This window comes from Rhipicephalus microplus, chromosome 5 (genome assembly GCF_043290135.1).
Source record: "Rhipicephalus microplus isolate Deutch F79 chromosome 5, USDA_Rmic, whole genome shotgun sequence".
Lineage (NCBI taxonomy): Eukaryota > Metazoa > Arthropoda > Arachnida > Ixodida > Ixodidae > Rhipicephalus > Rhipicephalus microplus.
In genome coordinates, this window is record NC_134704.1 from 171399319 (window position 1) to 171426915 (window position 27597).

The 27597-nt window shown below is 47.9% G+C and overlaps 1 protein-coding gene across 4 annotated transcripts in view; it reads right to left on the reverse strand.

Moving 5' to 3' along the window:
• Positions 1-27597, reverse strand: part of LOC119174122 (uncharacterized) — a 101784-nt gene that overhangs the window by 53532 nt on the left and 20655 nt on the right. For 2 of the 4 annotated variants that reach the window (XM_037424931.2, XM_037424929.2), the window contains exons 2-3: positions 13604-13675; positions 9640-9666 (exon numbers count right to left, since the gene is read on the reverse strand). The exons of 1 other annotated variant lie outside the window; for it this stretch is intronic. In XM_037424931.2, the coding sequence (XP_037280828.2) occupies positions 9640-9666; positions 13604-13675 (99 nt within the window). Of the gene's footprint in view, positions 1-9639; positions 9667-13603; positions 13676-14136; positions 14234-27597 lie in introns of all 4 variants that reach the window. One more of the 4 variants, XM_037424930.2, reaches the window with a different exon arrangement.

Consider the following 27597-nt stretch of genomic DNA (forward strand, 5'->3'; position numbering starts at 1 on the left):
AAAGTTTGCTCATCGGCTTGCACTCGTGTTCCTCCGATGGGGATTTCTTGCCGAATCTCTTGCATATGACTTCATCTGGCGTAGGACATACGTCAGCGCAATGCCCGACCTTGCCACATGTGTAGCAAACATTGGTCGGCCTTCTGAACAATGTGCAGCGAAACATGCTCGCACCACAAATAACATGATTGGGAACTTTGAGTCCATCGAACAGAATCACCACCGCTTTCGAGTTTTTGATTCACTTTGCTTCAAGAGTCGTTGGGTTCCTGTCATGAACAATCAGCGCCTGAAGTTTCACCGGGTCGATGTCGAGGTCTACCCCTCGTATGACCCCTTTGCAAGTGTCGTCCGGGGCAGCCATATATGCATTGACTTCGTACTCCACACCGCTTAACGCAACACAGGATATGCTGGCATACGCCCTGGCGTTTTTGTCCGTCGAAGTGCTCGCCACCGCAATGTTTTGCATGACGTTGGGACAAACTACGTCCTCGGCGATTTCTTCCTCGCCCAGATTCGCCACCCTGGCGAGGGCGAATGCAAACTTGATTTAGCTAACATGCCTCATGTCGAGGCCATTGCGTGGGCGGACAATCAACCGCAAATGATCTTTCGGAAGCTGTGGCATGCTTGACGAGGCTATGACTTGCTTTTTGACGTTCGTGGGCAACCAACGAGGCTGCGACACCGTCGCCACGCCGGGCTTCGCTATCGGCGCTTCGCTCGTAGCGTCGGGTACGGTTTTGACTTTCCGTCAATTAACAGCCGTGGACCAACCAGGAGATTGAAGTTTCTCGGGAGAAACAACCTCTCCTTCTACCGCAACTTGCATAGACATGGCGAATGCGGTTACACGATGGCCAATAGCGGGAACGCACCATGCGTTCCCCAGCTGTCGCGAACACCTGCGCTCAGTTGGCGCGTACGCCCAGGCTTAGTTCGGTGCCTGCTCGACGCTGGCAGACAAGTCGTCCCAAAATGATGAAAAAGGGCGCCCACCTGGAAAACTGGGTGTCCACGGGTTTTTGGTGCTCAGGGCGATACGGTGATGATATAAGGTCAATGGTTGGTGTCCAAAAACGCTGCAGAACATTGACAACGACAGAGCCGATAGGAGCACGTCCGCACACCTCGGCGACCGCAGCGCCTCCTCACGTACACGAGAAGGGCATAAAATACTTCCAAACTATCGAGAACGAAACCTACATTGTTCAGTGAGCAATTCACACGAACGCTATTTTCTACATAAATATGACTAACCGCATAGCGAGTCACTATGATTGCCGTAACACATCCGCTGCTGCTCTAACAAGCTTTGCGGTAAAACGTGCTAGATGGTTGTGATCCAAGGCAACCCGCAAAAAATAACCTTACAACCACCTGCTAGTTCACCACGAGCAAGAAGAGACGAAACACTGCGTATGTTAGCAACCAAAAAATATTCGATATTTGAATTACTTTAAGGAAGGAAAAAAACATACCCATACTCGTCCTTCAGGGGTTGTGCAGTGGGTAGCGTGTAAGTCTCAGGTTCTGTGATGTGTAAGGGTTCAACGTCGGCTTCATCAGTTTTTTATTATTTTTTAATTTTTTTGCTGCGCACGTGTTTCAGCTTTTATTTTGATGTGCGCATGACCAACATTTTCAAAAGCAATTTAAAAGCCAGATTTTGCCTGAAAATATGTGTCCCAGTGTGCAGAGCAAGCGTGCCTCGTGCAACATCGCACTATCCCAGTGACAGCGCCACACTGGTGCAGTAATCAGGTATGGCCTGATTACTGCTGCGCCAGTGCCTCTGGTTTTTGCGATAGGGAGTCTTTGGCAGAAGACCATTAGAATAAAATATCTCACTGAACATGTCGAGAAAACATGGGTGAAGTATTCATTGAAACGCCAGGCCTGCGCGCAAGATGCAGCACCGTCACAGCGTCAGCGAGAAGAGCAGCCTTTCAGAGTTTTTTCTAAACACTCATTGGTCTGCTACAACTACTGCAAGAACATTTGCTGGGTACCCACTACGACATTATTGATATTAATTTCTGGGTATAGTAGGACGCCATTTCCTACTCTGTCCTTCACCATTCTTTTGAGAACCGTGGTATCTGCGAATACCTTGAAAGGAATTTTCTGCCAATTGTTCATGCAGTGGCTGACGGTGATGAGGAATTAGACCTGAAGTGAGTTGGAGCCATAGTTACAGCTGATAAAGAATAAGCTTTTGCAATGAATTGGATCACTGCACGACTCACTAATTTCATTATTCGCATTGTGTGATGGTTGTTCTTTTGCTGATCCAAAACGCTTTATTACTAATAATAACGTGACTCCTTTCCAGACATCAAGCCTGCCTAAGGCAAGTTTGCGAACAAAGGCCGAATACTGGCGTGGCTCAGAGGTAGAATGCGAAGCTGGCACGCAGCGGACGTGAATTCGAGCCCTACTGCGTCCTTAAAGGGCCACTCACCAAGCCCCATACCGAATTTTAGATAGACAGTTGAATTTGTTGGGTGTCTAATGAGGAACATTATGGCACAAAATTTTTCGAATCGGTTCTTCAAGAGCGGAGAAAACAGGTTTTTTGAAGCGGCGCGCAACCAGGCTGAAAGGAGGCGAGCTCGAAACCCTTGCCGCTCCTCCGCGTAGCCTTCGTAAGCCAAATGTCTTCCCCACCCTCTTTACGATCCGACTATGAGGTGACGTGCGCATGACGTGCCCAAACAAGTCCAACCCTCAAGCACGCGAGCATCGTTGCTTTGTTGACCAGCGTTACTTTGTGGTCTTCTGCCTGTTTCTGCGGGATGGTTTGGAAACGCTGGCTCAGACATGGTAGAGTAGATGAGCACAATGAGTGCGCGAACGCGTAGGGGCGTTCCAATGTGGTCGTCTGCTCAATGCGCTGACCGCGGGACACGAATGCATGTGAAACGTTGGCACATTATCCCCGCATCTCGTAGCATTTCACGGGAAGAAATGAAAGAAAAAGGCGCACAAAAAAGCGCACAAAAACGTGCGCACGTGCGCATAACGTTCACACGTCATGCGCACGTCAGCTCATGGTCGGATGCTGGAGAGTGTGGGGAAGAGATCTGGCTTACGAAGACTACGCGGAGGAGCGGCAAGGGTTTCGAGCTCGCCTCGTCTCATCCTCGTTTCGCGCCGCTTAAAAAAAAACCTTTTTTCTCCGCTCGTGCTGAACCGATTAGAAATATTTTTGTGGCAAAATGTTCCTCAACAGACAACCAACAACTTCCACTGTCTAACTAAAATTTGGCATGGGGCCTGGTGAGTGGCCCTTTATTAATTGGTACTAAGTTTTTCTCTTATTTCATGCGATAGTGCTTACGAACATTGGCGGTGGCGGACAACTACGGCCCCGCGCGTGACCCGAGTTGGGATCTCATAAACAGCTTTTGCAGTAAAGTACAGCGCTAGACCATGACTGTAGATACCCATTAGAGGTAGTTTAAAAACGTGATAGTTATCTTGGATATTGTCACGAGGCTAGTCAACCCACAAGCTCTCGTGTAGGTTCTCGTGCATACAAACCGATGAGAAAACCCACATCGGTAAAGAGAACACGAGACCGTTTATGCACACAAGAAAAACAACTAAATATATTTTCAACAAACTAGATAAAGAGAAAGGAATCAGAGGAAAAACAAACAAAGCACACAAATTCGAGGAGAAATTAACCTAATGACCGCGAAATGCTAAGGATGCGTAAGTTCCGCAATAGCAAAAGCGACTGTCACCGTTCGGTCGCGGCACTCTTGTAGACGGCGAGGGTTGATGCGATGGGGTGCCGACAAGGTAGATCAGAGGTCCAAGCGTTGCTCGTGGTTGAAGGTAGCTCCGGCGCACCAAGGTCAGTGACCTCTCGGCGTTCGTCCTCCGACGCTGGGTCGTAGCCCTGGAAACGGGACGAGCCTGGCCAAAGCCAGATGGTGAGAAGCCTGGCCAACGCCAAACGACGAGCAGCCTGGCTAACGCCAGACGACGAGCGGCCTGGCCAACGCCAGACGACGAGCAGCCTGGCCAACGCCAGACGACGAGCGGCCTGGCCAACGCCAGACGACGAGCGGCCTGGCCAACGCCAGACGACGAGCGGCCTGGCCAACGCCAGACGATAGATGATGCTCGGGTGCCCGACCAGGTGGGAGCCCGCAGCAGCCTTGCCTCAGGAACTCGACCGCCACCCCCGCGCCCTGGTAGCCTGCTTGCCTCCGTCGCGTCCCAGCCACCTCTGCCCCGTTCTTCGTTCGGGCTTTTTCCAAACCAGCGTGGGGGCCTCTCATTGGTCCGAACTTCACGCGCCTCGTCTGCCCATCGTCTTCCTCACCGAATACATCGCGAAAGCGCGCGTCCACACCATCGGTCGTCGTCGTCTTCTTTCCTATGCCGGTGCACTCGCACACATTTTAAACCTAAGCATTTTGCAGCAATCTGTCTGGCTGGGTAGAAAAGTTTAGAAAATTGAAATTGCTCCAGCCACACTTCAAAAAAGAGCCCGACGTTTCGAGACCAATTCGGTCCCTTCCTCAGGGGGTGACTACGAAGGAATGGCTACACAGAAGCGTTCATCCGCCGGGCGTCACGCCGTTTGTCGAGACGACAACCACCGCTCCGCGGAAAGACACCTGCAAGCGACACACCGCCCGACCCCCTTTCCGCCCTGGCCACACCACCGCACACGAGAGAAACGAAGTCGCCAAACAACCGCGTCACCATTCCATATGTGCCGGGCATAAGTGAACAGCTCTCGAGAGTCCTAGGAAAAGCCGGGGTCACGGTAATCCATAAACCTGTTTCGACGCTCGCTCGCTTGCTACCTCGGCCGAAAGACCGATCTTCGAGGGAGCTACACCCGGGCGTTGTCTACAAAGTGTCGTGTTCTGGGTGTCCAGCCTGCTACATAGGCGAGAGCAAGTGTTTCCCGGAAAGAATGCGCCAACACAAGAACGACGTCAGGAAGATGGAAGTGCAACGTAGCGCTTTGGCGGAGCACTGCGAGAAGCACGACCATAAAATTGACTTAGACGGCGCTTCTGTTATTGAAACAGAACGGAATTTGGGAAAGAGGCTCTTGCTCGAGTCTTGGCACATTCAGCATACGCCTGCCAACGTGAACCGCTCGCTGGGAACAATGCCTTCGGTGTACGTTCACGGTCTCCGAAACGTGGTGGAAAGGGAAAGCCGGAGCCGTGGTGAGAGAATACGACGCGACGACACTTCCATGACCAAGACAGTCACCCCCTGAGGAAGGGACCGAGTCGGTCTCGAAACGTCGGGCTCTTTTTTGAACTGTGGCTGGAGCAATTTCAATTTTCTAAACATTTTAAACCGAACACTGGTTGCACTCGCGCACTTCACGAAACGCGCACTTCACTTATCACAACATGCCCCTTTTCCGAAAAGTTTTTTTTTCCAACGAAAAAAAAAACTGCCGGATGCGTGTTTCACCACACAGGATACGTTCTTGGAGTTCGCATGAACATATGCACACTGGTATCACTGCAACAAGTCTTAAGGAGCACACTTACAGGAAAAAAAATCCACATATGGTAAACAATATTCTGATGGTTGGTCGAAATGCCTTGCCTCCCATCTTTAGCAACACCTGAATTCGTATCTATGGCCGTAACCTGCTCATGAAGTCAGCACCTCCGTTTTCAGAACCTTTGATATGTTGAATATGAAAAGTGTACTCTTGTAGTACTAGCCTCCACCTTAGCAACCTACTGTTCAGGTGTTTTGCCTTCGCTAAGTATTGTAGCGGTTGATGATCTGTCTTTACGATAAACTGTACTCCGTACAAAAATATATGAAATTTTTCTACCGCCCATACTTGCGCTTCGTTGCTCCTTCGGCGGAGCCTCCCTGGGCACTGAAAGCATAGGCTTGTAATCAGTCGCCGCACCGCGGCCGTTGTCCTGCTTGCTAGGAGAGTTGAAATCTTTGAGAACTGTGGAACTGTATACCCTCGGGCTGTTCCTAAATGGCGGCGTTCGGCTGAACGCCTTGTTGGCGCTGTTGTACGACGAGTTTCCACTTGACCGTTCTGATGACTTTGTGAAGGTCATGTTATTCAGGCGAGGCGGCTTATTTAGCTTGGCCCCTAGCATGTCATACTCGCGAACGCCCCCACCGTTGTTATATGGACGCGCAGTCATATTTCCACCTCCGGCTGCCTTGGACTTTCCGCCACCGCCACTGGAACCTTGGCCGGTTCTGGAGTTCGTACCGGATGTCTCATTTTTCTTTGAAAGGGCTGGGGAGGCACAGCATTCGTTGGCTGCGAAAGCAGCTCTCAGCGGAAACGGAAGTGGTACTGTCGACGCGAAGTCCGTGGTCTTGAAGGCAGCCGCCCTCGGAGGTCCCTGCACGCGCGTCGCGGTGTTCGGCGACGGTGACTTAATGGGTGGCTTGCTCGACACTGCTGCCAGAAACGGCGGTAGATGCATGTGGCTCGCCGGTGTCTTGCTCTCCTTGCGCGGGATCCTTGGGTTTGGTTCACGAGGCCGGTACGGTACCGATCCGCCACAGCTGGTGCCCATGGCGACAGCCACCGCAGCGAACTGCTTGGTGCTCTCTGGACCGCCTCCGGATCTGCTTAGTGGCAGTGGTTTCGGGGTCCACAGCGGCGCCGGGGCCCTCAGGGCGAAGACTTGCTGCTGCTTCCTTCGACGGCTTTGAGAGCATGACGTCCGTTGGCGCCACTCGAATGGGGTCTCAATCAACGGCATTTGGCCAAGTGGTACTTTTAAACGATGGTCTTCTTTCTTCTTATACAAGGTCTCGGCTACGCCGTTCGGAGTGAAGTTCCCTTCAGCCAGTTTTTCTTTCCATTTCTTGTCAGGGTCATCAGCAGCACGAAATCCTGGCACATTGCCAACGATGATGTCATATAGCGGGGAGGACATGCATTTCACGATACACGTGCCTGAAAATATGGCGAAAAAATCTCCATCTTCGCCTCTGGTACCGTGATCCGGCTCCCGTCTGCTAGGAACAAGGCCGTCATGGTTCCTGTCAGTGCTTCATCTGGCACCAAAGAACGCCGAACCACCATTGTGTTGCTTCCTGTATCCCGTAGGACGGAAGCAGCTTGGCCGAATATAATGCCCTGCAGCACTAGCATCGGATGTTTTTCTTACTTTGGCTGCGTATTTACCGCACTGGTCATATTCTCCTCCTGCTTGTCCGCAGGCATATCATTCACTACTTCTGCCTTTTTCTCTGGCGACAAGATACAAGAAGTCCTCTTCGTGACGTTCTGCTTTCTGGTACATACATTAATATCATGCCCCGGTGTGCTCAGATTTGGGCGCACGTTAAAGAACCCCAGGTGGTCAAAATTTCCGGAGCCCTCCACTACGGCGTCTCTCATAATCATATAGTGGTTTTGGGACGTTAAACCCCACAAATCAATCAATCAATCAATCAATCAATGCCCCGTTTCGCGACAGTAGTCACAGTATGGTCTTGTCCGAGCACGACATTCTGCTGCCCTGTGACCTGTTTTATCACAGACAAAACATCGAGTGGGAGACTTTCCCGCTGTACTTCCGCATTTTCCTGCGGCGCCGTTCTCCGTTTTGTCGCGAAAAACCAACAAATTTGACTGTCGTTAGGCCTCTAAAGATTGTCCGCAGCCTCGGCCATTTCATCTAGCTTACGACATTTTTTCTCACGTAGGAAAAGCGCCACGCGGTGGTTGCATTGATTGATAAACTGTTCGACTACTATGAGATCTCTAACAGACGAATATTCTTTTGCTGTCTTGGACATCTCCACCCATCTGTCGAAAAAACTTGCCAACCTGGTTGCATACTGCTTGCTTGTTTCTCCATCTTGAGGTCTGCTATGCCGGAACTTCTCCCGGTAGCCCTCCGCCATCAAACGAAAACGCTGCAGTAATGCTAACTTGGCTTTCTCGTAGTCAAGTGCCTCTTCTGGAGACAAGCGACCAAATACTTTGAGAGCTTCTCCGCTCAGACACAGACTCAGTGCCGTGACCCGCTTATCCTTAGGCCATTTCTGACCGGTGGACACATTCTCAAATCTCTTGAGATAAGCATCAAGGTCATCCCGGTTTTCATTCAATCCGGGTATGAAATTGTGCGGGTTAACGTTACACGGTTCTCGCACCTGTCGACCATGGTACGACGCCGCGGATTCCCTGGCCCTTTCCACCTGAGCAAGTTGAAGACGCAGTTGAATCGTCTTCTGGCATTCGGCCTCAAGTTTTCGTTCCAACTCCGCCTGTTCCATCCTCTCCTTTCTTGCCTCTCGCTCAGCTGCCCTTTCTTCGCGAGCTCGTGCCTCACGCTCATCAAGCCATGCCTTCAACTCATCGCCCTCTAGCCCCATGCGTATCGCTAACGCCGTTAAATCAGACGTAGTCATTTTCTCTCCTTCTGTAAAAACTTAATTGCATAAACAATCTCGTCCTGTCGCGGACGCCAATTGTCACGAGGCTAGTCAACCCACAAGCTCTCGTGTAGGTTCTTGTGCATACAAACTGATGAGAAAACCCACATCGGTAAAGAGAACACGAGACCGTTTATGCACACAAGAAAAACAACTAAATATATTTTCAATAAACTAGATAAAGAGAAAGGAATAAGAGGAAAAACAAACAAAGCACACAAATTCGAGGAGAAATTAATCTAATGACCGCGAAATGCTAAGGATGCGTAAGTTCCGCAATAGCAAAAGCGACTGTCACCGTTCGGTCGCGGCACTCTTGTAGACGGCGAGGGTTGATGCGATGGGGTGCAGACAAGGTAGATCAGAAGTCCAAGCGTTGCTCGTGGATGAAGGTAGCTCCAGGCGCACCAAGGTCAGTGACCTCTCAGCGTTCGTCCTCCGACGCTGGGACGTAGCCCTGAAACGGGACGAGCCTGGCCAAAGCCAGATGGTGAGAAGCCTGGCCAACGCCAAACGACGAGCAGCCTGGCCAACGCCAGACGACGAGTGGCCTGGCCAACGCCAGACGACGATCGGCCTGGCCAACGCCAGACGACGAGCGGCCTGGCCAACGCCAGACGACGAGCAGCCTGGCCAACGCCAGGCGACGAGCGGCCTGGCCAACGCCAGACGACGAGCAGCCTGGCCAACGCCAGACGACGAGCGGCCTGGCCAACGCCAGACGACGAGTGGCCTGGTCAACGCCAGATGACGAGCGGCCTGGCCAACGCCAGACGATAGATGATGCTCGGGTGCCCGACCAGGTGGGAGCCCGCAGCAGCCTTGCCTCAGGAACTCGGCCGCCACCCCTGCGCCCTGGTAGCATGCTTGCCTCCGTCGCGTCCCGGCCACCTCTGCCCCGTTCTTCGTTCGGGCTTCTTCCAAACCAGCGTGGGGGCCTCTCATTGGTCCGAACTTCACGCGCCTCGTCTGCCCATCGTCTTCCTCACCGAATACATCGCGAAAGCGCGCGTCCACACCATCGGTCGTCGTCGTCTTCTTTCCTATGCCGGTGCACTCGCGCACATTTTAAACCGAACACTGGTTGCACTCGCGCACTTCACGAAACGTGCACTTCACTTATCACAGATATCAAGAACTCAGTAGCATCACGGATAGAACATCACGGATAGAACAATAGTATCTACGATCAAAATCAGAACTCACGGGAAGGTAGGGCCTCCATTGTTCCTTCTGGTTGTGATGTGTGGTGCGCGTTCAAAGTGCGCGCCTTCGAAAAGTGCGCGTCACGGAAAAAAAAAACAAAAGGAGAAATACCAGAGTGCACGTGCGGTGCTGCTTAAACAAGAATGACGACGTTAAAGAGCGTCAAGCACGAGGATGCGTGGCAGGACGTGAAGTAAACAAAAGGTAAAACATCCAATGGGCAGCGAACACGGAGATTTCAAGGCCCAATGGCTTGACACCACGAAACAGTAGTATCTCCAATGAGAACGAGACAAGTGGGCCAGAGCTGAAGCAGGAGCCTGGGGAGACCAGAGCAAGGGGAATTCGAGGCAGGGAGTGCAAGCGGAAGGTCGTCACCGGACCGGGCGCTGAAGATGGGCCGTTGGGTTCCGGACCCGAGCCTACAGGACTTCCACCGGCCGGGGCCTCCTGCTGTCGGGTTCCCGCTCCAAAGGACCGTGGCCATCCGGTCCTGAACTCCTTTCCAGGGCCTGCGGACTTTGGTTCCGGCAGGCGAGCTACAGCCGTCGGGCTCCGGGCCCGAGCTGTGCGCCCAGCTGCTTGACTAGGTCGACCCTAGTTCCCGGACGCGTCGCCACCAGCCTGCGTTCTCCCGTCTCCGACGTGTCCACGCTCCTCAAGCCGAAACCATCACGATTTGGTAGGGCTTTTCGACGTGTCGCCAGCAGCCAGCGTTCCCTCGTCCTCGTCCAGCCCACGCATTGACGCAGGAGTCACGGCGTTCCGGTTTCTCATCACCGCCGAAAACCAACTTGTGGGTGAGACTGCACCGATACTCTTGCGCTACTCCCATCACTCAGCCCCTTTCGAACGTTAGGTTTAGTTACTGACTTTGAACGTTCTTGTTGGGTGTTTACAGATGTGTTTCGTCATGTCCAGTCAACTGTTTATTAAGTGTTTTGTTTTGTGAGGAATCTTTGCCTTTTTACTTTTCAATTAAACTTTTTGTGTGTTTCTGGGAAACCGAACGGCTTTGTCCTTATTAACAAAACTCTCTGAGGCTCAGCCCGGGAGAAAAACAAATCAGCAACAAGAACCCGCATCACAAATTGGCGTCCGCAGCGACAGGACAAAGTCGTTTGTTTTTCCAGTAGATTTTTTGACGCGGTTAACACGATGACGAACACGTGGGAGTTAATTGAGTTGGCGGATAAAATGGGACTGACGGGAGCGGAGTTTAGAGTATGGTACGAGGAGCGGATGGAGAGGGAGCGTGAGCAACGGGCTGCAGAACGAAAGGCGGCGAAGGAAAAGCTTGAATTGGTGCTTAGAGCTAAGAAGGAGGAGCTAGAGCGCGTAACGCGTGAAAATAAAGTGTTGCTAGAGCGTCAGACACGCATACTGAAGCAGCAGCTCCAATTAGAGAGGGTGGACTTCGAGCGGCGACTCGAGCTTGCGATGGCGAAAAGGGGGCAGCTGGCGATGCAGAAGGTCGAGCAAGCGGTGAATGTTTGCTCCGATAGCAGCGTTTGCTGGAGGGAAGTCGATTCCTGCAAGGTTGGCCTCGAGCCTCGCGACAGCCTTACTTCGGAGCGAGAAGCTCAGATAGAGGAAGGCAGAGAGGTGGACAGCCAAGAAGGCAGGAGTCATGAGGAGTTTGTTGAAGCGACGGAAAGCTCCTCTGGCTGGGAACATATTACTTCCGTTAGCTGCTTGGGGACCTCTGAGAGGCCAAGCACCTATGAAGAAGAGCGCCTGGATATGGGCGACCTAGAAGCTGTGGAAAATGTGGTGGAGCAAAGCTTCGATAGCAGGGAACAAAGAAGTTCCATTCAGAATGAGGTGTGTATCAGAACGTCTCAAAGGCCGAGCACATTTCGGGAAGGGGTAGGGCTACCTCTCAATAGCTCCATGGAAGGAGCGCTAGAACGTCATTGGGAAGATGGCAGCGAATGCCATGAAGGCTCTGATATAGTGGCCACTGATTGTTTTGTACCGACAGAGGTAGCAGCAGGCACCACGTCAATGGTCCTAGACCATACGTATATCTCACTCAGAGAGAGAGGGGATTCTAGTTCACAGGATAGCGTAACTGCTATTTGTCCGAGAAAACACGATGGGAGTGCTGAAGCACTCTTCAAAATAAACAGTATCGAATCGGAGGTGGGCTCGATAGTAGGTATGGAGAATGCCAGACAGGGTCTTGAACCTGAGAACGTGATTGGTTTTGAACCTATAATTAAGTCCACTCAAGATGAGCTGTATAATGACCGAGCACAACGGCATCCCTTCTCAAGAATCCAGGAACCTCACACGCTTGTCGGAGCGTTTGGGCTTGCTGAGGGCACCCCGAGCTTGTGTTCATTAGATGGTGAACTAAAAGAAAGCATTTGTGTGAGAGATTGTGGCATTTGGACATTCGTGTCTCAGTGCGTTTCGTGTCGACGCCGACGGCTCGAGACCGCGCCCTGTTCCTCTGTGACCGGTAAGCGTTCATGTGGCCGGCGGGGGCGCAGACACGCGTTTCAGCGAAAGTGCATAAAAGCATGTTGGCCACAGTTACTTTCGAAACGTGCGAGAAGGGCAGTGCGTCTGGTTTGGGACGCGATAACCTGAGTGTAGGGTTAGAAAACCGGTAGCTCTTTCTGGACTTCGACTTTTAGATGCGGACACAAGTAGCTTTGTCCATAGTCGATTTTGTAGTAAAAAGGTTTATTCCGGGTTTCAGAACTTTTAAATGCAATTGGGTGAATCTAAAGTTTAAGTGTGGACATTTGGACGATGTAGCGAACTGTAGCCCGGTGATGTGTTGAACTGCGTGGTGCAAATATGTGGTTTAATTGTGACGTAGTGCAGAACGCGCACTCATCGGCAGTTTTTTTTTTCTAAAAAAAAAAAAAAAACTTGAATAAAAGGGGGGCGTATGTGATGTGTGGTGCGCGTTCAAAGTGCGCGCCTTCGAAAAGTGCGCGTCACGGAAAAAAAAAAACAAAAGGAGAAATACCAGAGTGCACGTGCGGTGCTGCTTAAACAAGAATGACGACGTTAAAGAGCGTCAAGCACGAGGATGCGTGGCAGGACGTGAAGTAAACAAAAGGTAAAACATCCAATGGGCAGCGAACACGGAGATTTCAAGGCCCAATGGCTTGACACCACGAAACAGTAGTATCTCCAATGAGAACGAGACAAGTGGGCCAGAGCTGAAGCAGGAGCCTGGGGAGACCAGAGCAAGGGGAATTCGAGGCAGGGAGTGCAAGCGGAAGGTCGTCACCGGACCGGGCGCTGAAGATGGGCCGTTGGGTTCCGGACCCGAGCCTACAGGACTTCCACCGGCCGGGGCCTCCTGCTGTCGGGTTCCCGCTCCAAAGGACCGTGGCCATCCGGTCCTGAACTCCTTTCCAGGGCCTGCGGACTTTGGTTCCGGCAGGCGAGCTACAGCCGTCGGCCTCCGGGCCCGAGCTGTGCGCCCAGCTGCTTGACTAGGTCGACCCTAGTTCCCGGACGCGTCGCCACCAGCCTGCGTTCTCCCGTCTCCGACGTGTCCACGCTCCTCAAGCCGAAACCATCACGATTTGGTAGGGCTTTTCGACGTGTCGCCAGCAGCCAGCGTTCCCTCGTCCTCGTCCAGCCCACGCATTGACGCAGGAGTCACGGCGTTCCGGTTTCTCATCACCGCCGAAAACCAACTTGTGGGTGAGACTGCACCGATACTCTTGCGCTACTCCCATCACTCAGCCCCTTTCGAACGTTAGGTTTAGTTACTGACTTTGAACGTTCTTGTTGGGTGTTTACAGATGTGTTTCGTCATGTCCAGTCAACTGTTTATTAAGTGTTTTGTTTTGTGAGGAATCTTTGCCTTTTTACTTTTCAATTAAACTTTTTGTGTGTTTCTGGGAAACCGAACGGCTTTGTCCTTATTAACAAAACTCTCTGAGGCTCAGCCCGGGAGAAAAACAAATCAGCAACAAGAACCCGCATCACACTGGTACATCCGGTGCCACACGTCGGTTATGCCAGTTCTTGTGAAGTTAACAGTCAGGCACTCTCCGTGGTCCTGGAGTAAGCGATGGACATTCTGGTACGCCTTTTCCAAATTCGACACAAAATGAAAAGTGAGGAAAGCGAAGACCCGATCGAACAGGCCGTACTTCTCACGCAACGTGTATGAATCGTCGTTCTCAATGTCATGTTGTTCGTAGGAGACTCCTCGCTGCTGATAGTGGCATCGGGCGTATCGAAGCATTTCTAGCGATATGTCTATAGCTACGACGCGTTTGAACGGACGCAGCCGCGGAATCAAGCAGTCTGAAAGAAAGTTTCCTGGTCCGGAACCAACGTCGAGATGCTGACATTTAGCGCTAGTTCGTTGACGGAATTCTACGCTCTCTAAGACTGCTAAATGGTCTCTGTAAGTGTAACCTTTCAACCAACTGAACGCTTCAGGGTCCAGATCACAACGGTTGCGTATTTTTTGTTCACGTAATATTTGCTCTTTTGAAGAGTTTATTACGGCACCTTGAGCATCTTGAACACTCTTGCTCTGGGTGTGAACAAAACTGCTGCATATCATTGAACGCGGGAAGCACTGATGAGTCCCAGCCTCTGTGATCATCTGCACAAGCAAAAGGTAGACAAATGTAAGTAAACACGCACCGAAAATTGATATGTGGGGTTTAACAGCCCCCAAAACTACAATCAGATTATGCGATACGCCGTGTGGAGGGCTTTGGAAATTCGGACCACCTGGGGTTATTTACGTATACCGAAATCTGAGAACATGGGCCTACAGCATTCTCACTTCTGTCGAAAATGCAGCCGCCGCAGCGGGGATTCGATCGCGCGACCTGTGGGTCCGCAGCCGAGTACCTCATCTACTAGAGCACAGCGGTGGGACACCGACTGCATTTCGCGCTGAGCGAAATTTATAAGGTAATATGTAGTTATAGCTACTTCATACGTTACCCTGGATTACCCTTATCCAGGAACAACGAAAAAAAATTGGCAGATCCCACGTACAGTGGGAATCCATGATACGAATATGAAATGTTGATATATGTCACTTTAAAACCAGCACAAAGTTACGAGGTGAAGGCAAATGATGCCGCACATGACTTCCGTGTCATGATTATCATGCTTGAAGTGGTATAGCGCATTACGGAGAAGAAGAAACGGCCGAGTAGACCGACACAAGAGGACAGAGCGCTATCCTGTGTCGGTCTGCTCGACCGTTTCTTCTTCCCCGTAATGCGCTATACCAGTTCAAGTACGACGAACCAACTCGCCCAATCTTCAACACTCATGATTATCATGTTTGTAAAATGGCCATGAGCGCCTCATGAAGGGCCTAATATACTCCAATATAGCGTTGATGCGTGCGCACGCTGCACACAGTGACGCAACGTTAGCGAAACGCGAGGTAGTATGACGCCAGGCGCGACCAGCGCCCGTCGGCTTGGTGCGAAGGCGACCGGCGCGAATTCCGACATGCTGCTTTTCGCGCCGATGCGTTACCTTGACAACACTGAGTTGAGTTGAATAAACTTTATTTGCCCAGCAGTTGTTGCTGTGCCCGGGGCTAGGCTGCCAGGGACACATTGTTCGAGGAACATCTTCAGAGGTCCTCGGCGACGGCACTGCGTGTGTCTCTTTTCGTGCGGAGGGACGCCGGACGCGCTGAAACGCGCAATCGTCAAAGCAACGCAGCGCGAGGCGCGCCGGTGAGTATATGGCAAGACTGGCGTCTGGCGTAACAACACCGGCGTGACGCGACGGAATCAATGCCGGAGAGCACGCACACCGCGTCACGTCGAAAAGTATTGGCGCATTGACTGTGGCATGATGTTTTCACATGACACGCATCTCATGATGATCATGGTTGCACCAATCACATACCTTCGTCATCTATTGGCGTCAGGTAATTCCAAACTTGGCGTATGTTAAGCTAGCGAAATGGCCGTGAGCGCATCATAATTGTGGCATGTAGTCATGTTGTTACATGACACGCATGTTGGGATTATCATGTTTGGATGTGTCATTTACTTATGTCGTCCGTTCGCGTCACGTAATACCGAGTTTGGTCAATGTGAAGCTTGCGGAACGGTCGCGAGGGCATCATGAGCGTAGCATGTAGTAATGTTGTTACACGACACGCATCTCATGTTTATTATGTTTGCGCTGGTGCCTTCGTCATCTTCGTCACATTCATACCTTCGTCATCTATTCACGTCCCGTAATACTGAATTTAGTATAAGTGAAGCTAGTAAAAGGGCCGCCAGCGCATCATAAGCGTGGCATGTAGACATGTTGTTACATGACACGTATCTCATGATTATCATGTTTGCACCAGTCACATACCTTCGTCATCTATTTGCGTACTGTAATACTAAATTTAGTATATGTGACGCTAGCGAAACGGGCGTGAGCGCATAATGAGCGTGGCATGTAGTCATGTTGTTACATGACACGCATGTCATGGCTTTCATGTTAAAATCTGTCGTTTATGTTCACCATGCAATCATGCCACAGCATACCAGCTTTGCAACATGTCATGTGACTTAAACTACCGCCAGAGCTGCAGAATCATGAAATGTATATCATGATGTTCATGACATACAAATCATGACTTCATTGTTATGACTTGTGAAATATGTTTTTCATACAGTCATAATATGCCATACTAAGTTTGGTAACGCTACCACTGTCGAAGCGGCCAGGAGAGCTAAGTGTCGTAGGCGGCTAGATAGATAGATAGATAGATAGATAGATAGATAGATAGATAGATAGATAGATACGCTCAATGTCGCCGAAGTGCGCTAAGAAATGCTTCGCATTTAAAACTTTTAGGGGCACATAATACTCAGGTGCCTGCTTACTATATTGTCCTTGCTTTAAAATAGTACAATCAAATTTCTGTGCATTTACATGTGAGCAGATAATTAAATTGTTGCAACTTTTGCCACAAAAGGGTTCGATAAACCCAGCTCAGTGCATAGTCACAGCTACGTTTCTTTCTGCTCAGGTGGGTGTCTTTAGGTCAATGTTACAGGAAATGAAAAAAAAAGGTGCTAAACGCGGCCAGGCGTAGAGAAGGCTTAAACACCGCGCTATTTTAACTTGCTCCTACTTATGTCGTTATTTTAAAGCGATACCCAACAAGGCCTACGTTGGTGCTTCAGTTTTCTGGTCCTGACGTATATTGTGCATTAGTTACACAGAGCTGAAAATCTTTGAAGATAAAACTACGCGTCATGACCTTTCTCCCACTGTGGTAGAACAATAAAAATAATAGGCGTATATATACATACATACATACATATATATATATATATATATATATATATATATATATATATATATATATATATATATATATATATATATATATATATATATATATATATATATACATATATATATATATATATATATATATATATATATTGTGACGACGAAGACCGAAACTGGCACTCTGGCACAGACGCGCATGCTAGGCGAGCGAGGAAGAAAAAGACAGAATGAGAACAGCTGGCCCCATCCAGTCGGGGGCAGAACAAGATCGAGTTCGGCGCTCACGAGCTGGAAGAAGCTGGTCAGTGGTCCCAACGTTCCTTGTTCCATCCTCAGGATTGTAGTCAAGTAGCCGGTGGTTACTTTTATTTTATTTTATTAGATCTACCTCTTGTTCCGCAACTGTTTTAGTGCATTGACAAGTGTAACTTCTTATTTCATGTCTGTTTATTCTCCGGGCCAGAGGCCTGCCCTCTGGTCAGCCTCTGTTCCCCCTCAAGATCTTCCCCTGGAGTTGTTTCTCCACAATGTAACCCGTAGCGTTCCTGTCGCTTTGGGGCCGACCACCGGTGGGTTCATCCGTATGAAAAACCCCTAGACAATCCAAACGGAATTTCGTGCAATCACTCCCATTTTCTACTGATAACAGATGTTCGTCAGTTTGGACGCGGGGGGCGGGGGGGGGGGATATTATGCTGCTCACCAGACAAGGCTTGCATCCAAGACCTTCTGAAGTGCACTACTTTTGCATCACATCCGGTGAGCTCTTTTATCCCACCTCATCTAGCTTGCTGCGAAAGATTGGTTCGGGGGGTAGATAAGCCCAGCAGAAGTCTGGGACTTCTTTTCGCCAGCAAGTTTTAATTCTGTTTACTGCTGTACCAAGCAGGAAAACAGAAAGTTCCCACTGAAACTGTAATTGCCACATTCGCTGGAACAGATCGCTCTTCGGAGATCAAGGCATGGCCGCTTATCTATAAGGTCGAAGCTTTGGCTCCCTGTCCGCTGCAATGCACGTGCTAAATGTTGCCGCTTTGGGCCCAGTACTGAAGGTTGTCGATCGGAGACTCGATGCCGCATATGCGAGGCCATGTACTGGGCTGGTCATAGTACTGCTCAGTGTCAATCAGACAATAGGACTTGCTGTTTGTGCAAGGCAAATCACGTTGCAGACGATATCAAAGGAACTTCAGGTGACGGAAATCATTGAAAGGAGACGATGCTCTCGTAGAGAAGCAATTGCAGAAATTCAAAGCAGGAATGAGAGTTATGCCGGCATAGCAGCTCGTCCACCTCTTTCCATGGATGCATCACTTTCTCAGTCCATTTCTGCTATGGTAGAAAAGGCCGTAGAAAAAGTATTAGAAAAATTTTTACTCAATCTGTCCGACTCACTCAATAATATGATGGATTCACAGATGTCGGGTGCATCTGATAGACTAACTAAGCGTATCCAACCTCCCAGTGCCTCAATTAATAAACCTGCCGAACATCAGTCAGATGTCTGTGTCCATAATGAGGCAATGCCTTCCAGATATAACACAACTGAGCAGGAAGATATATCTGATTAAGAATCAATAAGTAATCTGGATGTAGATATGGATGCTCGCCTTTTGAAACGCACCAGATCACGCACTAGCAAACATAATATTTCTTTTAATCCAAAAACAAAAAAGAGTGTGAAGAAACTTAGGACTAAAGCGGACTTCTTAAAGGACAGTATCTTAGATCAAGTAGTTGCTACTGCTTGCTTATCATCATAGGGTGCCTTAGAGTACTTCAGTGGAGCTGCCGTTCAATTCTCTCTGCAACTACAGACTTATTATACCTAATTTCTCAACAATCTCCAGACGTCATAATTTTACCAGAGTCTTGGCTGTCTGCTGATCAAAACTTCTATCTAAAAAACTATCAGTGCTTTCGACTGGACCGAGACTCACGTGGTGGAGAATTATTGCTTTTCATTTCATCCAAAATTTGTCATAAAGCACACTTAGTTTACAAACAAATATCACACGATTATGAAGTATTGGTTCTAGAAATTCACTTTCCCGGTAGCGGGCCACTATCCATAGTCAACAACTACTTTCCGGGTGAAATATGAGATGAAAGAGCTCTTGACGTGACTGTGAGTTTTCGCAGAAACAGTATATTATTTGCGGGAGACTTCAATGCCCATCACGTGTCATGCGGATTCTGCACTGATTCATCAGAAAGACGGTTGTGGGACTGGACTAATCGGAATAACCTTATTTGTTGGAACTCCAGAGTTCCGACATTCGTTCAATGCAATTGGAGGCCCGTCTTAAATTTGACATTTGCTAGCTCAAGTGTGACAATATCGTCTTGGGCTGTTCTTGATACCACGACAAGTAGTGATCACTGCCCCCTGGTAATTGAAGTTAGCATTCCTTTAGTGACGGTAGACCGCCAGGTGCAAAGTTTTGTACACTACTCTAAATTTAAAAAAAATTTACAGTCAACGCTGTCTTCCTTGCCCAATATAGAAGCAAATATGAAAGCTATGAGCCTTTGTTACACCATAAAGTGTACAATTAAAAAATCCAGTTCACTATATCTTCAACAAGGGGAAAATTCATATCTGCCTGGTGGAATGTGGATTGTGCCAGACACTATAGACGCCGCAACGCTGCATGGAAAAAACTCCTTACCAACCAATGTCCGACTAATTGGAGAAATTATTTATTTGCTAAAGCTACCTTTAGGAGAACAGTGTCACTAGCGAAAGACGATTATGAAGAAAAACGGTACAGCTATCTATCCAAGAGCGGCAACAAAAAGCTCTATTCAGATTTCTCCGTAATCGTAAAGCTATTACAGCACACGTAAATATTGACTCAGTTATTTTTTCTCCAACTGAGTTGGAAGATACATTAACTGAAATTGCATTAGCATTGAAGAAGAGATTTACATCACAAATCAAAATAAAGTGTGCAAAACCGTCATTCGGAAATGTTTTTATTGAAGTAAGTAGGAATGAACTTGCGCACGTCGTTCTTATTCTGCCAAACACAGGTCCTGGACCAGATGGCATCGCTTCAGAATTGTTAAAAATATATTCGACATCTCCCATGAAGACATCCTTAATGTTGTCAACTATTCACTTGAAAATAGTTGGATACCTCCTCAAGGCTTTGTTCTATCTCCTGTGCTATTTAACATTTTGTTAAGTTCAATACTACTGAGTGATAAGGTACAAGTATATGTATATGCAGATGATATCGCGTTCTTTGCATCTGACAGCGATATTTATTTACTACATTCGACTTTATAGTGTTATTTGGCAACAATGGAAACCTGGTTTCAGAAAATTGATATGAACCTGAACGTAACTAAAAGTGCTATAATAGTTTTTTCATTCGACGCACCAGTTACTGTTTCTCTTGAGTACCATCAAGAAATAATTCCCCAGGTTAACTGTATTAAATATCTGGGTGTACTGGACAATCAAAAACTGAGCTGGCGTGACCACAATGAATATATTAAAATTAATGCTACACGCGCTGTTGGAATGAGAGGTAGGCATGGCCACCTCCATTCCGGTCTTCGCAGAGATACGCTCATCATGAATTATCGCATTTACGTTCGTCTGATTCTTGAATTCGGATGTGTACTATTCTCTGGTGGACCAGCATACAAAATAAACCCCCTGATTTTCTTAAAGTGGGAAGCTCTACGTAGTTGTTTAGGTGTGCCACAATTCACAGCTAACAATGTTTTGTATCAAGAAGCTCGAATATTCACCCTTGCTTGCATATTTCGTACTTTAGCTGCAAAAACCTATTCAAAATTTTCTGAATCCACTTTAAGAAAGCGACAGTTTGTATTCTTTGCCGAGCCTGGTGTCTTTTTCAATGACCATTGATCCCGTGTATATAAACCCCAAGTGCTATTTGTTCAAACACTTCTAGATGCTTCAAATGTTAATATATACGAGATCACACCATCTGTCAAACGAATCGGCCAAGTGCAAATAAAATTTGACGATATCTTCCCCTTGATCGCTTAACACTTGCCCTCTAAATATTTGATGGGTTTATTAGAACAACGCCTGTCTCAATTAGGTACTAATATAGTGATTGCAACGGATGCACCTATGAGTGGCGATAAGGCAGGTGTGGGTATTTTTTCTCTCTCATTATTCTGGTCATTTTCATTACGCCTCCCAGACTATACACCAATATTTGAAGCGGAGTTATTGGCCGTTATACTAGCTACTCGTAAACTTTCTGCGACTCATTCGACAGCTCTGATAGTTTCTGACCCGTATTCTGTGTGTTCATTTTTATCATCTTCGTTGACATCAGCAGTACTAGAAACTTTTAAATCACTAATCCCAGCAAACATTCGTCTAGTGCGAATGATATGGGCGCCAGCCCATCGTAGTATATTTATAAACGAGATGGCTGACACACTTGCGCGAACACCTCTTGATCTTCCGATTGCGCCAATCATGCCCCCTACAGCTCATGTAACAGCAGCGAGATTTAGAAAACTTTCCCTTCTTGAAGACTCATCAAAAATCATGATACCGAATCCAGATTTCTCGCACCTGCACTTCACATGAAACAATATATGGTGTCCCACGCATAAATTGGGAGCCTTGACAACAAAATTACGTTTCCGTGTACCACCTCTTAATTTCTACTTAAACAGGTCTGGTCTGGTGCCATCCCCTCTGTGCTGAAGCTGTAACGAACCTGAACATATCGACCAATTTCTTATCACATGTCACCATTTCAAAAAATCAAAAAAAACTGCTTCAAAATTTTATTCAGAAAACTAGGAATATCACTCAATACTCCCAATACTTTGTCTTTTGGGGCCACTTTATTGGGACCCAGCGACAGGAATATCTGCGGGGCTCTCTGCGAATTCATATATAACACAAGAAGATTACCTTGATGAGTCAGCGATCAGCTCTTGAATTTTACTAACCACACTATCACTTATTAATTAGCTGATACACTGCAATGATTCAACTTTCAGGAGAATTTCATGTAACAATTACACCTCAGTTATTGAACAAATTCTATTATTTCTCTCTCACCTACCCTTTCTTTCTTTTTTTCTCATTGCGCCAAAATAATTTCACAGTCAAAACACAGTAACCCTATTCCCCTAGTCTAGAAAACCTAGAGGTATTGACTTGAAATAACCACCGGCTTCTTGGCCAATCCCCCCTAAAGGGTGAGAGCCACAAAAGAAAGGAACAAGCAAGCAAGCAACCTGGCCCAGGATCGGGTGTTGTCTCTTGTTCTCTGTCTCGCTCATTACAGTTCGACGAGTGAATCATCAGCGGGAAGCCACCGGTACGTGTCTTCGTGGTTCGTCGGCATCACGAGCTTCTTCGTCGAGGAACGCCGTTCACGCTTCCTTGGCAATGGGGTCCCACCCGCCACTTCAGCTACTCTACAAACCACCAGTGGACGGCGCCCAGGCCTCCCATGTGGTTTCAGGGCTTGTCCTTATTGACACCCTGCCACCGTTTTGCGGCAAGGATCCACACCGGCTCCTGTCTTTTGGGAATGCCGCTCACGCTTCCCATGGCCTACATTCCCGTTTCCGCACTCTTTCAACATACGAGCTGCCAGGGAACACTGTCCAGGCTTCTCTGCTCGTCAACCTCACAGGCGTGAGTGCTGCAACCGCTACTCATTCAAATACCGCGATCACCGACTCTTCATACTTCACAAACGACAGCGCCGCGAACCAGCGGCGTACCATCGCACTACTCCGCGTCAAGACCAACGAACTGACAGCGTCGATCTCCGAGCAAGCTCTTACAATGTTGCCAGAATGGCGTGCCACTAACGCCGTGTTGGATGTAGCTGCGTCGCACGACCTTGACGCAAGCCCATTAGAGCAACGCAGGCAGCTCTAGGGCACCCTCCTGCAGCTCTCAGACCAGCTCGACGGCGTTGCCTCAGTGATATCCGTATTTTGACGTGCCGCCCCACTATCGCCGTTCCCCTATGGTTTACCGGAATTCGACGGGGTCCGTAACGACGCCGACAGCTCGGTGGCAACCATCTACGCGCTAGCAATGCACGCGGCCTGGACAGAGAATCAGAAATGGTATGTGGTCATAGACCGTCTTCGGGAAGGTGCAGTGGCGTGGCACCGGTATGAAGGTTGGCAGCAGCAGTCATGGGTAGAGTGGAGCTTCAAGCTCATAGCTGCTTTCGGTTCGATTCCCTGTGCCACCTGCCCATGTAACTCGACCTTCTCTCAGGACGGAACTCGGGAAAAGTCCGGCCTAAAGGATGCGATTCGAGTCCCTAACATCCTGTAATCTCTCGGTGACCAAGACGTAGGGAACAATCACGATTGTGTAACTCTGCCTTGCCCAGGCATTTCTGCTGTCGTATTTAGAGCTCCTGAGGAGCACCGGCCCGACGGTGCAGCTGTGTCCGGCGGATCCCTGATGACAAGCTTTGCGCAACACTATGCAAGAGGCCCCAACGCAGGTCGTCCGGTTGACTTAGAGGCACCGGCCCCTATCCTACTGAACAATCTACCACCTAATGAGACAGGTCTTTCCGCTGAGTCTAATAACATCACATCTGGCCAGACGGAAGAGGATATGCGTGCGATGCATGCACTGCCTGACTCGGTAGAGTCTCCGATTTTCAGAACGGCTTCCGTCGACGATCTCCCGACAGTACGCAGCGTGGCTTCAAGAATCGCTGACTTTATATCGTCCGGGAGCCCCAAAGCGACAACGCTGCGCAAGCCACGGACTACGCGAGTCACGACGCAGGAGCCGCGCCACAGGTCAGCAACAAGGACTTCACCCCAATTCGTGCAGATGTCTAATTGCAGCGAAAAACATCTCTCAATCCGCAAAAAATTGCACAGACGGCTGCATAAGATGCTACTCGTTTCGTTGCAAAATCCACCATTTCCTGCCCAGTTTTCTAAAATGTGGTGGGACAAAGGAAAGCGTTCTGTGATCAACCTGCGATCATGTCAATCCAGTTGGGGCCGCTTGCCAGAACCATCTCCAAAAAAACCACGCCACCACAGGAAACTTGTACCACGAGAATGCCAGCTCAGTCCACCCAAGAAAAACCGGATCCGAACTACTTTCTCTGAAAGGTCGCAGCGTGGCCGAGGCTGTAGACTGCTACGCGAAAGTCAATGTCGTCCCCCGGAGTCATCATCAAAAAAGGGACCAAGCAGGACCCAGTCCCCACCATGACATGGCGAACGACCCAGGCGACATCGCAAGTGTCGGCCGCCGGAGCCGATTGCAGCCAATCCCGCCCACCTGAAGCAATGTCAACTGCTGCAGCTAGCCTCACCCACATGAACATTGTCGTGTAGCCCATCGACAATGCTTGCAGTCATGACCGAGTGTGACTACGAAGACCAAAACTGGCACTCCGGCACAGACGCGCATGCTGGGCGAGCGAGGAAGAAGAAGACAGAATAAGAACAGCTGGCCCAGAATCAGGTGTTGTCTCTTGTTCTCTGTCTCGCTCGTTACAATGTATATATATATATATATATATATATATATATATATATATATATATATATAATATATATATATATATATATATATATATATATATATATATATATATATATATATATATATATATATATATATATATATATATATATATATATATATATATATATATATATATATACCAGGTTCTTTGAACGTCATTCACGCTGGACCCGACGTATTGTAGGCAAAAAAGGGGCGACGAAACTTTCGTGGAAGCGTCTTTACTAAACGTTTTCAGCTGGTGGACCAGCCTTCGTCAGAGTAATGTGACAACAGTTCATACATGGCTTTAAAAGCTCCTTTCAATAACAGGTCAGCGCCATCTGCTCTGGTTAGCATTACAATGCGCATCATAAAATGTCAAGTACTTCAGAAAAAAAGAAAAAAAAGACAAAAATACGAAAACCAGAAGGGTACATACATACTAAAGACATAGTTAAAGATTCCCTTACATGTACAGTGACGTGATACTATGCTTATACATAGTTAAGAGATGTAGATGTGTAATGACATTGCTTGGCAGCATAAGAACAATCTTAGTGATATGTGAACGTATAATGGAAGCCACTGTGAAATGATTGAAGATAATAAAAAATAATAAAAAAAAGGCAGACATAGAAGACATGATTTAGGTGGTACAATTTGAAACCAGTGCATCATCGCTCTTAATCTATGGAAAGACAGGTCAGTTTTCCTTTGTTTTCGTTGATTCCAGCTGAAACAGTGTTAAATTTATGAATGAGATATGATTCGCGCAGTTCACGATCATGGCTGGTGCGGAATCCCGATTCTAGTATCGTGACTTTGAGGTTACTAAATGAGTGGCCGGGCATGTTCACATGCTTTGATAATGGAAGGTTTGGTTGGGTTTTAGCATGCGATCTGTGATTGTTGAAACGTATTCTGAATGGGGTTTCAGTGTGGCCTATGTATTGCATATGGCAGGTGCCACACTCAAGTAAATACACTACATTGGATGAATCACAATTAAAGCTTCCCCTAATTGTGAAAATGAATTGGTTAGATGTGCTGGTGGCTGTTAATGACGGTTCTATGTGAGGACAAACTTTACAACGGGGTTTGTTGCAGCGGCTACAACCAGTACGGTTAGTAGTAGCAATTTTAGATGACGTCAGGATGTCACCTATGTTTTTTGAGCGCCTATACACTACTCGAGGGGGTTCAGGAAAGACCGCTTTTAGTCTGTCGCTTTGGGTGAGGATGTTGTAATGGTTACGCAGTATACCTTGAACTTTGGGGATGGACGCTGAGTGTGTTAGTACTAAATTGGCTGACTGAAGCCCGTTGCTTTTTATGCTACCTTTTAAACAGTCCATTCGATCGCGTCCTCTGGCTCGGTGTATCGCGTCGTCAATAATTTTTTCTGGATATTTTCGCTTTAGAAGCTTCTTTTTCAGATCATGGCAGCAAGAATTGAAATCTTGATCTTCAGAGCATATGCGCCTAAAGCGCGTTGCCTGGCTATATGGAATTCCAGTCTTCCAATGGCGCACGTGGCTACTTTCAAAATGAAGAAACTGCTGATTATCGGTTGGCTTTTTAAAAAGCTTCGTAATTAGGCGTCCATGGGAAATGGTAATCCTGACGTCGAGAAAGGCTACAGACAAGGGTGAGTAAGTATGGGAGAATGTTATAGCGGGATGTACCTGGTTGAATTTCGCTATAAAGTTTAGAAGTTCTGTTTCACCATGTGTCCAAATAAAAAATATGTCATCGATGTAGCGTTTGAAATGCTCAGGCTTTAGTGGCACACTCTTAAGAAACGAGTCTTCGAGCACTCCCATGAAGATGTTCGCGTATGTAGGGCCTATCTTTGTACCCATCGATGTTCCACTGATCTGTACGTAATGAGAGCCATTGAATTCTGAAAAAGAAGCTTCTAAAGCGAAAATATCCAGAAAAAATTATTGACGACGCGATACACCGAGCCAGAGGACGCGATCGAATGGACTGTTTAAAAGGTAGCATAAAAAGCAACGGGCTTCAGTCAGCCAATTTAGTACTAACACACTCAGCGTCCATCCCCAAAGTTCAAGGTATACTGCGTAACCATTACAACATCCTCACCCAATGCGACAGACTAAAAGCGGTCTTTCCTGAACCCCCTCGAGTAGTGTATAGGCGCTCAAAAAACATAGGTGACATCCTGACGTCATCTAAAATTGCTACTACTAACCGTACTGGTTGTAGCCGCTGCAACAAACCCCGTTGTAAAGTTTGTCCTCACATAGAACCGTCATTAACAGCCACCAGCACATCTAACCAATTCATTTTCACAATTAGGGGAAGCTTTAATTGTGATTCATCCAATGTAGTGTATTTACTTGAGTGTGGCACCTGCCATATGCAATACATAGGCCACACTGAAACCCCATTCAGAATACGTTTCAACAATCACAGATCGCATGCTAAAACCCAACCAAACCTTCCATTATCAAAGCATGTGAACATGCCCGGCCACTCATTTAGTAACCTCAAAGTCACGATACTAGAATCGGGATTCCGCACCAGCCATGATCGTGAACTGCGCGAATCATATCTCATTCATAAATTTAACACTGTTTCAGCTGGAATCAACGAAAACAAAGGAGAACTGACCTGTCTTTCCATAGATTAAGAGCGATGATGCACTGGTTTCAAATTGTACCACCTAAATCATGTCTTCTATGTCTGCCTTTTTTTTATTATTTTTTATTATCTTCAATCATTTCACAGTGGCTTCCATTATACGTTCACATATCACTAAGATTGTTCTTATACTGCCAAGCAATGTCATTACACATCTACATCTCTTAACTATGTATAAGCATAGTATCACGTCACTGTACATGTAAGGGAATCTTTAACTATGTCTTTAGTATGTATGTACCCTTCTGGTTTTCGTATTTTTGTCTTTTTTTTCTTTTTTTCTGAAGTACTTGACATTTTATGATGCGCATTGTAATGCTAACCAGAGCAGATGGCGCTGACCTGTTATTGAAAGGAGCTTTTAAAGCCATGTATGAACTGTTGTCACATTACTCTGACGAAGGCTGGTCCACCAGCTGAAAACGTTTAGTAAAGACGCTTCCACGAAAGTTTCGTCGCCCCTTTTTTGCCTACAATACGTCGGGTCCAGCGTGAAT